A 17,231-nucleotide genomic window follows, 5' to 3' on the forward strand; every position below is an offset into this window, starting at 1 on the left:
AAGAATAGAATTGCTTATTAGTTGGCAGATCTACACATCTGCCAATTATTTCAAGCAAGTTGTTTTTACTTCCCTTTTTAAACAAACAACTTTGTTTATATAGTTGGTCGCCCTAATTGATATATTACCTGCTTAGGAATACTTGGAACTATTGTTTTCCACACAAATATATATAATCCCACATCTCTGGCCCGAAAAGTCCTCTCTAATCTATGCAGAGAAATGCTTGACAGTGCCTTGTTGTGTGGCTCAACTTTGGCCCCAATCCTAAATCCTTCGTGTCCTTCGTGGCCAGGATTTGCTTCTCATTACCAAGAAGCCCCCATTGTTGGCTCCACTGGGGAGAGCACGTGTGAGAAAGGTTGATGGCCAGGGACATGGGTTTGTGCAGTTTGGTGCTCGCCTTCTCCGCTCCCAAATTATGCAAATTGCTCGAAATTTTGCATTGGATAATTTCCCTATTTGCCCGTAATGCTCAATAAAAAAAATACAAACACAAAAAGCATTTTATGACCCAAGAGACCGACGATGGCAGAAAATGGCTGAGCAGAAAAAATACTGAACAGTTGTATAAATGCAGCAACAAAAATAAAAATAATATAAAAACAGAACAAACTGCGACGCATTTAATTAAAAATGTAATTACCCATGCTTTTCAACAGCCACAATGCTCGAAGCGGTAGCCAGAGGCTATGAAAACATTATTCGGGAAATTGTTGCAAATTTAATTGTTAAATCCAGCTATATTTTACTGGGGCGTTACTGCATTACGGAGATGTGGTCACATGCAATTTTTTCCATGTCACAAATTTATCTCACTGAAAATGAGTTTAAGAACCATGTCAATTTGGCAATTAGCATACACTCAGAAAAGCGCTTAAGACAACTAAATTAAAAAAAAAAAACTAACTAGTAATCTTTTGTTGTCAGTGCCTTGAATTTCCCACAATTTCAGTCTAAATGGAAAACTCTCAATGAAAAGCCAATATTTGAACACCAAAATTTTCGAAAAACTAAATTTTAAAATTCATCTTTTTGGGAAATCAAAATTTTAGCCCAAGGTATACTTACACTTTGCCATGGATGACTTTGATTTCAGTAGTCCACCTCCGGAGGTACGAACAATTCATACCCACACGCTGAATGATGAGCAGCTCAAGGATTGTGAGGCGGCCTTCGCCCTGTTCGACGACGATAATGCCAAGGTCATTCCGATCAAGTTATTGAGAGATTGCCTGCGAGCCGTGGCCCACAACCCGCCGGAAAACGAGATACAGGATTATATTACCGAAATTGATACGGATGGATCCGGCGAGCTGTATCTCAGCGATTTCCTATACATCATGTCGAAACGGTACGAGAATATGACCGTCGAAGATGAGGTTATCCTGGCCTTCAAAGTCTTCGACAAAGATGGATCTGGCTTTATACACGAGAATGAGTTCCGTCAGATAATGACTGAATATGGCGATGAAATGGAAGAGGACGAGATCGAGGAAATGATACGCGATGCCGACGCCAACACGGAACTGAAAATCGACTACGTTCGCTTTGTGACCATGATGATGGAGACATAAAAGCTAAGGTGGGAAGATCTAATGAATACATTTCAAAAGAATGACCAATGGAATCGGATGGTTTTTATGATTGTCTACTATACCTTGGGAGATCTTGAAATATCGGATAACAATTGCCACCTGTTCGGACTATTCTTTGTAAAATAAAAGCAAATGTACAATAGATTTTAACTACAACAATAAAAATGATAACAAGAGTAGGCTTTTCTTGTTTTAAATCTATAAATATGAAGTTGTGAAATAAAGTTTGTCGAAAATTTGTAGTGAGTGTTTAGGGACCCCAAAAATTTGTCCAGCCCCAACCCCTTTGGCCATGGATTTCGAATTCCTTACTCCGCCAGCAGAGGAACGAACCATTCGCACCCACAATCTGACCGAGGAACAGGTCAAGGATTTGGAGATAGCCTTTTCCCTATTTGACGACCAAGACACTAAGGTTATTCCTATAACAAATCTCAGGCAACTGATGCTGTCTGTGGCGCACAATCCCAGTGATAGGGAATTGCAGGAAATTCAGGCCGAGATCGATGCTGATGGATCCGGTGAGTTATATCTCAGCGATTTCCTTCACATAATGTCTCAGAGGTACGCCAATATGTCCACCGAGGATGAAATTATAGCCGCATTCAGAGTCTTTGACAAGGAAGGAACCGGCTTAATAACTGAATCGGAGTTTCGTCACATAATGCAGAACATGGGGGAGCAATTGACGGATGATGAGGTGGAGGAGATCATCCGTGATGCAAATTCTGATTTGGAAGGCAATATAGACTATGTGCGATTTGTCAGAATGATGTCCACCACATAAGGAAAAAGCAGGCTTTAGGGGTTGGGAACTCGACCTGTCAGTATCACCAGAACCTTTTCGGCTCATTCTCTTTCGTAAATTCCTACAGTCTATAGCTCTGAAAGCATTTCGAAATATTACGATAAAAACCGAAGATCTTTGAATTTTGAACAAGATGTCGGAACTAACGGAGGAGCAGATTGCCGAGTTCAAGGATGCCTTTGTCCAGTTCGACAAGGAGGGAACCGGCAAGATCGCCACCCGTGAGCTGGGCACCTTGATGCGCACCTTGGGCCAGAATCCCACGGAGGCCGAGTTGCAGGATTTGATAGCTGAGGCCGAGAGCAACAACAATGGCCAACTGAACTTCACTGAGTTCTGCGGCATAATGGCCAAGCAAATGCGCGAAACTGATACTGAGGAGGAAATGCGTGAGGCATTCAAGATTTTTGATCGCGATGGCGATGGCTTTATATCACCAGCCGAGCTACGCTTTGTGATGATCAATCTGGGCGAAAAGGTCACCGACGAGGAGATCGATGAGATGATCCGTGAGGCTGATTTTGATGGGGATGGCATGATCAACTACGAGGAATTCGTTTGGATGATTAGCCAGAAGTAGTTCAGCTACTTTAAATGAAATAAAATATTTTGGGGTCACTGCATAAAAATCGTGTATTTCTCTTGCTACCACTTCAAAGAATACAATTTACACTTCTCTGCGTTCCAACTATTTTCGAACACTTTTTAATACGCCCCCAATTATTTCAATTACATTTTTGCGGTCTGCTAGTTTTTCCTTAGCCTAATTCGGAGACCAAGAATTTTTCAAGCATGTCCTGCTCTTAAAAATGTTTGATGAAAGCACCCCATTTCGGTAATTGTGGTTGGTTTAAGGAATTTTCGCCTCGCCTTCGTCAGGTGAAAACTTTCAGCATGAAGCACTCGACGTGGTTTTAGTCCGCCTTTTCGTTTCCCTGGCAAGTGGTTTTTGCTTCCACATGCGGCACCTTTGTGGCCAGACGAACAATTTTCCTGTTGCTTAAATTCAATTTGCTTATGCATTAAAATTAAATTTTACTGTGGCCTCAGCGGGCCCGGCTCCTACTCCTGGCTGGAAGCAACCTCTTTGGGGTCTTGGGGGCTTGTGTCTGGCTTTATAAATATTTCGTGTGTGTTCTGTACGCGCATGTATGAATTTTCAATTTTTTGGCCTACAAGTATCGGTTGCAGTTCAAACATGTCAAAATGCCAACTTTCTTAATTGAGAGTCCGCAAAACATCAAGCATCGCATTGCATTGCATCGCATCGAATCGAATCGAATCGAGACCTTAACTGCAATGTGCATTCGCATGGAATAAGAACAAAAGCCCAGCAGATTCCAATTCCAGATCTGACATCAATAAGCACTTACAGTGGCATAAATATTATATATACTCGAGTGTTGGCAAATATATATGTCTATATGCGGTTCAAACACCAGAACGACATCGGCACTTCGCCACCTCGCCGCATAGACGAGTTGGTTTTCAGCTTCAGTTTTCAGTTAGCAGCAGGCACAGGACATGTTCGATGGACTGGCTGCAGAGGAAATTGAATTTGTGGGCAGGACCTCCCTCCCCAGACGGTTCATCCGATGGTGTCGGTGGAGGGGCAGGAGGGCAGGGGCTCTGCAATATCGGGGAAGGATATTTGAGTGGCAAGTAAATCAGAAATAAGAAAGAAAACACATCGTATACAAGGGAGCTCTCTTTGAGTTTGATCTATGTGTTTTTCTCGAAGACCAGACATTCGGAAAATTGATGTGTTTGTTTTCATTCGTTTCTCCAGAACGTAAAACATCATATACCTCACAGAAACTATGCCTTTTGTTTTTTATAAGGCAATCTCAACTTTCTTTGGGTTGACTGATACCGTACACTTAAAAACACTTTTATTAACTTTACTTTGAGTCGAACTAGTAATTGGTAATTCTAATTACATATTTGAATATTTTTATCTTATCACACAAATTTTCTCAAGTGTATGGAAAAAAGAAAGCATTCTGCTGGCATGCACATGAATTTCTTTTAGGATACTTTTTTATGCGGTTTGCCGCCCACGTTCCTCACTTGGAGTGTCATTTTTCGGTGGAGTCGGTATGTGGGGAGGATGGGGCAGTGAGTATTGGTATGGAACACTTCCGCACAGGCACTTGAATACGCAAAAAGGCGAATGCAAGTGACGAGGTCCATGAACGAGGCCGAGAGTGTGTCCTGGCCGAAACACGGACTTTTGCGCCAGGGGACGACTTTGGTGAACAACCGCACTCTGGTCAAATTTGGACTGTGGTCCTGGCCACACATATACACAGTTTAAGCAGTTAAAGTTATCTGTTATCTCTAATTGAGAGAGAAATGTGTGTGCGTGTTTGGGGGCTTAAATTTTAAGTTGTTGATTTTATTACGCATACGCCTAGTGGTTCTAGCCATGGCCTTTTATGTTGGCCGTAACAAACTTGCCCGCTTAATGGCGGAGCTTTCTCGGGTCCTCAATCAAATGGGAGGAAAAGTAGGGGCTTTCGTCATGGGAAGCCGGCAAAAACCCTTTTCGGATTAACAGATCAACGCACAAATGACCCGAGCAATCGTCTTGGGTTTTCCCAGTTTTTTCCTTCCTGATTTTCTCTGCCATTCCGATAAGGCTGGAAGCTTATCGGGGCTGAAGGACTTTGACGACCCAATTAATTCTTGTTCAACAACCGGCCGAAAAAAAATTGTTGCCACATGCATTGTTAGTCTACTTTTCATGTCAAGGAAAAGCGACGGCTGAGAAAAAAAAAACACTAAGTGAATAAGGTACAAAAGAAAATAAAAATGAGAAACTCGTGAACGTTAAGTTAAATTGCGCGGAAAAGTTATGCGTCCCCGTTACCCAGAGTTTCTCTAACAAAAAAACTTTGTTAAACATTTTATTCCCTAGAACGCTTGCCACGTTGGCTTAGCGGAACTACTTGAAATGTAAAAATGTTCGAGCCTTGAGTTGAAAAGGCAAACTTGGCAGCAACTTTGAAGGTTCACATAATTATGCGCATTGCCTTGCCACGGCTCCTGTGCCACATCCTTCTCTATCACCTGCTCCTGATCTCGTCCAGCCTTGCATCCTGCTACCAACGTCATCCGAGCAGCCCGCAGCACCAGCAGCAGTCCAGATCCCAGCTTCTGGACCAGTCCGGGGATATTAACATGGGCATGAGGCACGGAAACTCCAAGCAGGCCGCCTCCAATATTGCCCAGAAGGCTGCCCAGGAGGCCAAGAAGGCGTCGGACACTCAGGCACCTGCGGCTCTGGCTGCTGCCCGCCAGGTGAAACACCACCTGGCCGAGAAGGCCATTGCTGCGGCCAAGGCTGCCGAGGCGGCGCTGGCGGGGAAACAACAGCTTATGGAGCAGCTGCAGGACGAGGTGCACGAGGCGGAGATCATCGTGCAGGAGGAAGCTTACTCACTGGTTGGTTCACAGGTATGTGCTAAACCCCTTTAAATACCAACTATATTGTGATATGCTGAATTTCAGTCAAATGTCAATGTCGCTCTGGCCACAGCGAAGCAATGTCAAACGCTGTTGCAATCGCTTCGGAGCTCGGTGAAAGTAGCCGAGGAGGCAGTGAGCAATGCTGAGGCAGCTGCATCCGGTGCCCAGCAGGAGTTGTGCGAAAAGAACCAGCTGGTGGACACCGCTCGCCAGCGAGCAGAGATGCTGCTGCAGCAGCTGCGCTCCGCCAAACTGGACTATACCAACACGAGGAAGGCCGCCTACAGGGCTGCCTGTGCCGCCAACGAAGCGAAGAACAAGGCTGTAAGGGATCGAAGATCCTACGAGGAGGACAACGGTGGAGCTTTCGGGCAGCAGAAGCAGCAACAAATGCTGCAAAATCAGGACCAGCCAAGAAATCTCCAAGATCCAGAAGTTAAAGGACAGGTGGAGGGATGGGAGTACAATGAACAGGGTGAAGCTATATTTTCTAATTGATGTGCCCTGTTTAATATTTTTATATTATTTTTCGAAAATCGTTAAAAAATATATATATATATTAAAAGAAACAAGTACCGGACTTTATTTTAAAGTTTATCAGCAGCATGAAACCATGTTTCGAGTGAAAAGCGTGGGCACATTGGAACTTTCTCTGCCAAACGCCTGGGGGATTTCGCAACGCCAATCGAAGCGAACTCGAAAAAGGCAAAATGACAGAGCCAAAAAGGGACACGAAACCCAATTGGCTTGTAAAACAATTTGACCAAAGCTATTTTGTTATAACTTTTGGTTCTTTTTATTTTGTTTTCACATTTTTCTTTCCTTTTTTTTTGCGGTCACAGTGACAGTGGAAAAAGGTGCGACACAATAGGGGGCATTACTAAAGTTTTCACCACACGTTTTCAATAATGATTAGTTTCGGTATTCTCTTTGGGGAATTGACAAAGAACATTGCCAAGAACATTAAGTTTAAAGTTTTTCGATTCTCGCTCGCTTGCAAAAGTTTACTTACATGAGCAGAAAATGGCAATAAATAAATGTTACTTGTCACCGCACTAATTGGGCCATCAGTTGGGATATCGTGAAAGTTGGCTGGAAAGCCAAAAGGTTTCCATCCGTAAAAAGCGCATTGGGGAGCGGTTAAAGTAACGATGCGGATTTTTGGTTATTTGTGGCGTCCATTTGGACACGAATGCCCCAGAGAAAACAAGCGATTGGTAGTTGAGACAAGAGTTATCAGCCATCAAGTAGCAATCGATGGTAGCTATCGCCCAGTTCGGTTTATGATCTGGCTCAATACAATGTATCTTGGATGGGAAACTGAGCCCAAATAACTACCCAATTTATTGTTTGGATACGTTTTAAGAGCTGCGCCATCCGTCGTTGACAAGCCCACTAAAAGGGTTCAATTGAGAGGCAGGTTTTGTCTTTCTTGCCGTGGGATTTAGTCAAGCCTACTCCTTTGTTACACTGCAAGAATATTTCCTACATTTATAAAAATAAAGTTAATTTGTGTATCAAGTTCACAGTTCTGGGTTAGTAGACTAGTTTTAAAAGAATATATTTCTATATAGATTTCTAGTTTCAAAATTGATTCAGCTACTGCATTTTTCTGAATGCAGACTGGAGTCAAGGCTTTTAGGGGGCATTAAACCGCATGTGGCCGAATCATCACCGGAACAGGACCATTTCCCCCACTCCGGACATTCAGCTGCCAGATGCCAGACCCAACATTCCACTCTGGAGCCAACCAGAATCCGAAATATTTGCTGACACTTTAATGCCAAAGCAATCTGGCAAGTGTTGATCGGTCCAACAACTAAATAAACTACTACTAAAAGTCAGGCCCAGAACCCCGATGTCAGTCAACAGTATCAGCATAAACCACAATGCCACGCCCCCTCATCCGAATAGGAATAGGAATAGGAATAGGAATAGGAATCCCCAACCGAATCCAAATCCAAATGCCTGCCCCCCAGACACGCCCCGAAGTGAACCGAAATGTATTCATTTCGGTACTCGAATACACCAATTCAGATGGTGCCAGTTTTTGTTATCCGGGGTCCGGTTTCCAATTTGCGTCCTTGCGTTTTTCGGGGGAAACAAATCAAAACAAATGAAATGAAATCAATTCAATGAAGCAAATCAAATTTCATGCGTATTCCGTCGCTTTTGCCCAGCTTTTCCACAGCCTTTATTGCTGGACAATAAAAATTTTCGGCCTCGCATCAAAACCGAAACTGAGTAAAATCGAATCTGTTGTTGTTTTCCCGAAAAGTTGCGGGAATATTGTATTTATGGTTGCGTTGGATGTGGCAAATGGGCGTTAAGTGGGTGTGTGTGTGTGGGGCAAGGACCGTAAAAATCTCGAGGAACAACATAATTTGTGAATTTATCCTCATTTCTCCGGCTCTTCAAGTTGTGCGAGTGGCATGCAAATGAATACCGACAATGGCATCAATTTTTGGGTCTTAAATTGACTTTTGAACAAACACGAGTGTTGCAAAACTCCACAGGCAAACTGTCAGAAACGAAAAATACTTTGAATAGTCAAAGAGTCAATTTATTCCTCTCAGCTTGAGGCCAATATCATGGCATATCATTTACATTTTCACCTGACGGCGACCACCGCAGCTGTGAAAATTCCCGTTGGTTCCGCCCGGGAAATCGTATCCCATTTACTATTCACTTTAATGGCAAAGAAGCCTCGGATATTTACGCATTAATTTCATATCATTAAACATTTGCACGGGCATTGTTATTTACCAAACGGCGTGCCCCGCCACCGGAAGTTGGGCAAAGTGGGGAGCTCCCCCCGGTTAATTGGAAATGTATTCAGGTGGGGGTATCATGGGTTAAGTGTTATGTACCTGGCTTGCATATTGAAATTGATGCGAACAGCGAACTGTGAATGGCGCAATGTGTTTGTTTAGTTTAATGACGGTTATTATATTTCCACTGATTAATTATTGCCAATGTTGTTCCGATGGTGGCTATTAGCTTGATTAAAGTTTATAAACGCGCTGATTAATTGACCACTTACTGGTTGATCCCTTACGGAAAACCAAATAAATCGTAGTTTCATAAAATAAATTCATCTCTGTACACATTTAGAGCTCTATTGTAAATTGATATGTGGCAATAATAACTTTTTCTTCATTCCCATACGCATACTATATTAAACACATGTTACTAAGATATTCTACCCCTAATAAATTGAGAGTCCCTCTGGTAAGTATAACTTCCATTGTGTTTGAAACTTTCGCTCGGAAAATGTTACTTCTTCCCGGGGTTTTAATAAAAATCCGCTATAACAGAAAACTTTGACGCTAAGCAAATGCACCCCAGTGGCAATGGTGAACTTTATAGCGAATGAAATGGGCTAAGGGAAAAATATTAATTTTCCGCAAACAGAGACAGCGAAAGGGTGTGCATTTACCACCCACGAAAAACTATGAAAACTCATTTAACAACTTGCAGGGTGCAAACAAAAATAGAGAAAAACGGGACATACCGAGGAAAAACACATCGCCAAATGCAAAACTTGTGTTGACACGACAACTGCCCCGCCCCCAGTGCATCCTTAGATCTCCCGCCTTCGCCAGGTGTATGCTGATGTCTCTACGGGAAAGTGGATTACGAAAGGTGAGTGAGTGGAGATGGGTGCGGCATGGCACTGAACATGGACAAAGTGTTGCTGTGCTCCCTTTGCCATTTCACTGACGGAGTGACAAACTTCGCACGTTGCACAAAAGACGCCGGCAAAACTTGAGCAGATTACTCAACGCACTTGGGCGGATCTCGTGCCACCCGCGGCTGTATTCTTCTCGTGCAACTCACCTTTTCTTTTTTATGGGTAACACAAACCCGGTACTTAGTGAAAAGTGAAAAACCAGTGTAACAATGTTGAGCTTTTAACGGTAAATTGTTGCTAGAACCAGAGACCAAAAGACAAAACTTTCTTTTTTCCTCATCCCAAATGAACAACAACAAAGTTGAATGAGGTGAGCGGGTCGAAAGGTTAGTCATGGATGGTTGGCTGGGTGGATGGTTCGGTCTGGGTAAACGAAATGTGTCAAGTAAGTGCAATGCTTCAAGTTGAAATTTATGCAAAGTGCGCCAGTTTAGGGGAAAAGTACTCCAACTAACATCCGAAACACCCAACTCCCCGCCCACCGAAGGCACTTCGAATGCATTGTAATTTCAGTGCGAGCTCGACAGTTGAGAGCGAATTCCGAGCCCTAACTGGAAATATTTTGCAAAAGTTTTTCATAAAAAATCGAGGCTAAACGAATGACACACTGGGGCAAAGTCGATAAGCTCTTCATTTATATTTAAATATGTATATTTAAATTAGTATGTTGTGGAAAATATAGTTACATATACTACTTTATAGCAATGACCTTTACTTTCACATGCTTGCCACTAAATAAATTTGAGTTAGAGTATAGCCATGTCATTAAACTAACCGCAGTTTGCCGGACTTAATCAAATTTTTTCGCTGGCCCAAAAAGTTTTTAATAAGCAGCCAACAAATAGCTGCAACAGCAGCAGCAGCTGCAACTGAAACCCAGCTAATGGGCAAAAACCGGGCTAGTTGCTGACTTTAAGACAAGTCCTGGCACGGGGGTCGAAATTAAAGAGAGAGACAAAGGACACTTTCTGGAAGGGACCTGCCCGGCTGTCAATTGTCCGCAACTTTGGGGCCGAGGCCATCGTGTAGGAGCCAAAACCAATGAAATGCCGCACAACTGACACGCTGACTGACAGCCTAAGCGCTTCCACAGCATCCAGCTTGCACAGCTCCTTGGCCAGGATGTCCGCCAGCTCCTTCCACGGAGCAAAACTTGCTTAAAATTAAATCAACATAGATAACAAACTGCTCTATTCAATTAGATGGTGGTGTTTGTATAGTGATAACTTGTTTTAATTGGCCATGATTTGAATGAAAACTTTGAAGTAGTTTTTTCCCACAGGAATACCAACAATTATAATAATCAATAATGTATCTTGAGTATGATTTATCTCAGTGTGCTTCGAACTTGAGTCCTGCGAAGGCGCTCCGTCCGGCTGAGAATGAATGACATGCATGGCTGTTGTGTGCGTGATCCATTCAGCCCACTCGACGTTTGTTTGACGAAATCGCAGCTGAATGGAGGGGCCGAAAGGAAAAAGGAAACGCTGTCCTGGCACGCAACATTTGTCCCACCACAGACCGGTTCCGTTGATGAGGCGCAGGAGTTGTGGGGCACACACACCACTCTGTTGGCTGTCTGTCAGTTTGGCGATGTCACTTCAACTTCGAAAGGCCGGCGGGTGGGGCAATTGACTGTAAGTAGCCAGGAGCAGGACCTGTGGCAGGGGCAGCAACCGGATGTTTAAACGACGAAGGACTCAGGACGCAGGACTCAGGACTGAGGTCTCAGCACTCGGGCGGCTGCAGCTTGCATGGCATTAGGATTAGAAGTGTTTATGCAAATGCGAACAACTTTGAGTGATTGCACGGCAAGCGCTTAAAAGACAGGAACTTGACTTGACAGCCACTTCTTGGCGGAATGCCAAAGGATGCCGAAAGGTCGCAGGAATGGCAGCCATCTAATGGCATGGAGCCATTTAAAAACATCTGCGGCCAAATTGATTCGAAATCGTTTGCATAAACGTGGGCTGGATGTTTGGTTAACTCAAATTACCTTCGCTGCCTCACTGATACCATAAATAAACAATGTTGAATTGCTGCCAAATCTTCTACGTGCGAAGTAAAACAAGGACTAAGCCCAAAATTTGTCAGCTTGCGTAAGATTGCCTTGAGCTTAAAACCATTTATATCATTTACCCATGTCGGAAAAACGTTGCTATATATTTTATAAACAAACAACGAGTTCATTGAATTGTTTGTTGTACTGAACTCTTTAAATGTAAACACACAGTTTTTTATTTTAGTTTCATATATCTGCCATATCATCAAAATATCTGCATCACACTGTCTCAAATAATTTCAACTGGTTGAGCTGCGCTTTTTTCCGGCCAATTGTTATTTTTTCGATTCTGACCACACAATAAAATCGACAATTCTGCGCTTTTGTTTGTGGTTATCATTTCGGGTTGAAATTGCAATTAATTTCTCACACATTTTTAAGTGATTTTTATGTTTTTTTCCCCGTAGCCGGCTTTATGCACTTTTTTGTGTACTTAACCAATGCAATTTCCACGCCTCGTTTTAAAATTGTTAATTCGATGTTCATTTCGAAATGGCCGTTTTTTTGCGAGGGGTAAAAGGGTTTTAAGTGCCAGCCACTTTCGGTGGCATTGTTGTAATTATAAATTAAAGCCGCAGCAACCGAAGCTCCGGAAGAACCTTACGCAATTTGCACTCTCACAAAAAAGAAGTCCATTAAAATTGCAAATCAAAACGAAACCAAACCAAACGCTTGACACAGTTCACGATAAATGGCAGTGGCCGGGGAAGATGGTCCAATCTTTTCGCACAAACAACAGATGCAGCAGTCAAACCGCAACAATGGCAAAGTCCTTGGCAAAGTATTTCACTTTCACGCCGCAGCCACAAGAGTCGGGACTCGAGACCCCAGGACCCCCATTCGCCCAACAGATTTCGAGTAAGTAATTGCTGCAGTTCTCAATTTCCCCGACTTTTCCCCTATCGCCGGAAAATTCCACCCTTTCTCACACACACACACACACACACGTACAGAGTAAAGCCCCTGGCTTAATTGTCTGCCGTTTTCTTTCAGTTGGGGCAAAGTTCTGCTTTTTGCCTACTGCAACTAGTTTTTTGTTCCAGCCTTAAAGCGAATCAATTAAGCTGAGCCAGCCGCAAATTGAAGAGCAAGCTGCCGTAGTGTAACTGTCGTCAAAGGGGAAATTGAAATTCCCCAAGGAATATCTCCTACATTGAAGAAGATACAAATATTTTGTTTAAATATTGTCAAAAGCACAAAAAGGCTTTCTGTACCTACATATATTTGTAATATTACACAATAAACGAGGCATACAATTATAGGCTAAATATCGCAATATGTTTTATCTTTAAATATTTCAATTAAATATTTCCGACCTTAAAATAAAATTGTGCTCATTAACGCCATTAAATGCTGCATTGTTGACCCCTTAAATAAAGTCTGGAAAAAACATACGATCTGTGAATTGTAAACAAACCAATCATGCGGAACATTGCGCATTGATTAAGCTATTAAGACAGATTTAATAAACATTATTTCAGAAGTAAAAAACTTTTAAATGAGTTTTATATTGTCTGCAAAAACAACTCAAAAAAAATAGAAAACGCACCAACTATAAACAATTTGAAATTTAAATTAATTCATGTGGAAAATACCACCTCAATCATTTATATTCATATTTATTTCGATTTTACGTGGGTAAATCTAAATCGAAAAGAAATACAAATCATACACGCCAATTCAATTAATTAATCGAAATATCCATGTCAATAGATGGCTCTGGTTAGGACTTCAAACTCAATTGTATCAATCATACATTCAATTTGAGCCGAATTCGTGTGCAGAAAACGAAGCTGCGAACGTGATTAACTCTCTGATTGATTCAAATCAAGCACAACTCAATCTGTCGTCAATACGAATTTCTTATCCACATTTCGCAGCTCGGCTGGGTACGTAGATTAATTCCGGTGCAGCAGTAGCCAAAGCCTGCAGGTGTCCGTCCCACGGAGCCGTGAGTATGCCATACAAGTGGGACACTAGGACACGTGGACTGACTGACTGGCTTGGCCCAGTGCAATCATGGCCAGCTGATGGCCTCGCAATCGCAGGCGTTGTCGCTGCTGATTAATTTATGCCAATATGCAATTTTCACACCAACGAGCAGGGCCACTGCAATGACAGCTCAAGCGCATAATTGCATGGGTCTGGGCTTATTTATGGCGCCGACTGCCGCCAGTTATCCGCCCGAGGGGCAAATTAAAAGCTCATGGGTCGAAAAGAGCGGGGAACTGAAAGGTCAGCCAGCCTCATGGAAAATGCCTTTGAGCCAGAGGTCACAAATTGAGCTGTCAGCTGGCAAATAAGTTTTAATCATTTTATTAAAATGCCCCGGCAAATGCTTGCCATTAATTGCTCTGGCCTTCTGGACGGATAAGCAGCAGCATATTCTCGGCTTTTGCCTTTAAGCCGAAATTGAGGTCATCAGCAAAATTTATGCTAAACATGTCAAGGATTCCCATGAACTGTGAACTCTGGGCGTGGCATTTGCGACTTCTCATCCACACGTGTGCACTTTATGGGGTTCTGGAGCAACTACCTCACGGCGTCCACACATGCATTTGATTAGGTGGAATACAAAAAGTATGGCAAAAACCATAGCATACTTTTCAGAGTCTACTCACAGCTACAGCTAGCTGCAGCTTGCTTGGCTGCAACAGAGATGCTGATTCGAAATCGAATTAAAACTAATATCCGAAAGTTGTTAAATTAGTTGAAAATTGTCGTATTCTCTTAATGGTTAACATATTTTTAATTTTATAACATATCATTTGCAACATCAGAACTCTAAATAATTGTAGAATATAATTGCCCAGGAAAGGCAATTGGTCAAGGGAGTATTGTGAGAACTATCAAACCCAAGCGAATTGCATCTCTGGTGGATGCCACTTTTCCATTTTTCCTCTGGTTTTGGGTAGCTGTCAAAATGTTCGCCCGCCTGTCAACCACAAGACACAACACAAAAAGCATTGGACAATTTGCCCGGCACCGGATTAGATTGCTTTGGTGTGATCTTTCACTTATGTGAGGGGGAGAGCAGCGGGTGGGCAGTCAACGTCAGGGCGGCGTCAGTGTTGCTGCACGGCTGATGGATTGCCAGGGTTGCCCGGCTCATCTAATAAGCAAAACACATTTTTGTATCGAAGTCTGGCCGCTTAAAGAGCCGTGAAAATTCGCCTCTTCCCTGCTGGTTATTTCCTTTCGAGCCATTTTCCCTTTTGGCCTTGTGTGCTCGCCTTGACAAATGATGTTTGAAGGCAAAGTTAACTGGGGCGGCGTGTCGCTGGCCATTTTGTGGTTTCCACAGCGCTCTAGAAATAGCTAACATTTTTATACAAATTTGAATTATGGCTGTGGGCGGCTTATACCTTTTCCTTTTCCGCTTTTGGCTTTCAACAGAACTCTTTTGCTTTATTATTTATATTTTCTTGCGGGTCACCGCATAATAAATAAATGTGGACGCATTTTGTCCCTTTTGATACAACCGTTTTTAGTTTAATTTATGCAGGTTAAATTTTGTGAATTTTTTCCGGGCCCGAGCCCATGTTTACGGCCAATTATTTAGCTGTCAAATGTACATTTCGACAATTGCGGTACAAAGCTTTTGACCAAGCTTTGGAGGAGCGAAAGAAGACAACCTTGGAGCTTTCTCTCCAGTCGTTTATCCTTCGCATTTTGTTGTCTTTTCATTAGGACAAAAGGCCACTGTCCTTGGCCCCCCGGCTTCCTTAAGTTTGCCTTGCACTTGAATTTTCGCTAGAGTTTTCCTGGGAGAGAGCGTGTGTGTGAGTTTTTTGTCCATTTCATGTCTTGGCCATAAATCGTAACTAACGTCTCGGGATAGGAAGGATTCGGCGAGATGGTTTAATGCATATTTATACCACCTAAATGGCTAATGAGCAAAACGTGCCACACATGCACCGAATTTTTGAGGCATGAATATGCGAAAACACGAAGAAAATACATTAATTAAATTTTTGGTTATGCCCTCCGTTGGCCAAGAGGAAACTGAAAAGGGCGCTGTAACTTTTACTAACGAACTGAAAGCGATAATCATCAGGGGAGAAGCGGGGCAAGCTGGATGGAACCAAGAGACCTATAAAGAAAATCATGCCAGGCCATGTGTGTCTGAATTCTGATTGAGAATTACGCCGAAGAGAACGAATGCGAGAAAAGAGATTTTCCTTTGCATTATTTATAAGAAAAAAAACCGAAATAATGATGCCTCATAAAAATGGCGGGGCTCAAGCCATATTACGGATATTACAAACAAAAGATAATAATATAATGAGCAATAAGCCAAAGGCAAATAATAAAGGCCATCTGCAGGAAAAGCTTCGATGGCCCCAGACCACAGCACAGAATTCAATTATGTGCGATAAACAGAAGTCATTAAATATTAAAGTGCTAATGGAAAATGAATCGGTGCCCATACAAAAGATCACGCTTTCCCGGAAAAATAAAACGCCTCAAAGGAAAAGCATTCGGGGATAAGGAAAAGTGTAACGGGCGAAAAACAATGAGCGAAGGGCATAAAGGGTAATGAGGACAGCAAAGGGTAATGAGTACAACACGTGACCAACTGTCGTTTTCAGCAAACAAAGCTGACAAGGAAAGACATTCAAGAGAAAACTTTAAGTTAAGTTACAATTTTTTTGTAGATTTAAATTTTGAAATGGTACCATAAGTTTGCACATTGGAGCTTCTCTGAGCTTCACTTTCATACAATATTATGCATGCACAAGAAGGGGGAAACACCCACATCGGTTTGGGGCTAATTTTACGCTCCTCTAACTCCGCATTATGGGATTATTATGTTCCGGTTGTGGGGTTGAGAGCTGTGCAAGGAACCAGCTGGCCCACGTGTATTTCGAGGTTTGTGGCCAAATAAAATATATACGTTTGTGACCTTATTTTCTTGGTAATGATTTTAGAGCCCAGTAATGGGGGCTTTCCAATAGTTACCGGGGTTCGCTGTCAACAAAACACGTTGATTAGACCCATTAACAAATTGGAACGTAATTCGCAACTATGGCTACTATCAGCAATTTAATCTGGGATTTAAGCCGTGTGCACATGCAAATCAGTGATGTTCAGGCCGCAGAATAAACTGCTCAACATGCTGATTTAGCCAGGGATGCAGAAATACATATGAAGTTGCAATGCAAATGTATAATAGAATTTGCCCAAAATTTTAAATAAATTTTCAATACACACTTTGCCCAAAAAATGTGGTTTCCATTGATTAGAATGAGTACTATATTCTTTATAAATCTTGATTATAAATATTTGTTACATCCCTCATCCAAATGTCGAAAACTGGCGTGGCAGCCTAACCGCGAATCTCTAAACCGAAACCAGATTTTAAATGCATGTAATTGTTATAGAGAAGAGCGTTGGCCACCTGCGGCCGTCAACGGCAGGTGTTTGCCTCGCCCTCGTAAGCTGCACTTTCCGGCAAATAAATTATAAATAAAACACATCGACATACCCATCCCCGTCCACATCCCCATCCCGGTCCACATCCCCATCCAGATGCCCACGAAGTGCTGTCATGATTTTGCCGAACGAAGCACGCAAGCTCTTTGCCTGGGCGGGGTG

At 42.5% G+C, this 17,231-nt stretch overlaps 4 protein-coding genes across 4 annotated transcripts; all 4 read left to right on the forward strand.

Annotated features, from left to right (window-relative positions):
• Positions 1-948: 948 nt before the first annotated feature.
• Positions 949-1,777, forward strand: LOC117145542 (calmodulin). The gene has a single exon (XM_033311237.1). The coding sequence runs from the start codon at positions 1,080-1,082 to the stop codon at positions 1,575-1,577; it is 498 nt and encodes a 165-aa protein (XP_033167128.1). The 5' UTR covers positions 949-1,079; the 3' UTR covers positions 1,578-1,777.
• Positions 1,778-1,785: 8 nt separating this feature from the next.
• On the forward strand, positions 1,786-2,408 carry LOC117145544 (calmodulin). The gene has a single exon (XM_033311238.1). It carries the CDS (start codon positions 1,891-1,893, stop codon positions 2,383-2,385), a length of 495 nt encoding a protein of 164 aa, XP_033167129.1. The 5' UTR covers positions 1,786-1,890; the 3' UTR covers positions 2,386-2,408.
• On the forward strand, positions 2,408-3,094 carry LOC117145545 (calmodulin-related protein 97A). Its single transcript, XM_033311239.1, has one exon. The coding sequence runs from the start codon at positions 2,540-2,542 to the stop codon at positions 2,984-2,986; it is 447 nt and encodes a 148-aa protein (XP_033167130.1). The 5' UTR covers positions 2,408-2,539; the 3' UTR covers positions 2,987-3,094.
• Positions 3,095-5,351: 2,257 nt separating this feature from the next.
• On the forward strand, positions 5,352-6,414 carry LOC117144118. Its single transcript, XM_033309138.1, has 2 exons — positions 5,352-5,865; positions 5,920-6,414. Exons 1-2 carry the CDS (start codon positions 5,431-5,433, stop codon positions 6,373-6,375), a joined length of 891 nt encoding a protein of 296 aa, XP_033165029.1. The 5' UTR covers positions 5,352-5,430; the 3' UTR covers positions 6,376-6,414.
• The last annotated feature ends 10,817 nt before the right edge of the window (positions 6,415-17,231 follow it).

Source organism: Drosophila mauritiana, chromosome 3R (assembly GCF_004382145.1).
Source record: "Drosophila mauritiana strain mau12 chromosome 3R, ASM438214v1, whole genome shotgun sequence".
NCBI classification, from domain to species: Eukaryota; Metazoa; Arthropoda; class Insecta; order Diptera; family Drosophilidae; genus Drosophila; species Drosophila mauritiana.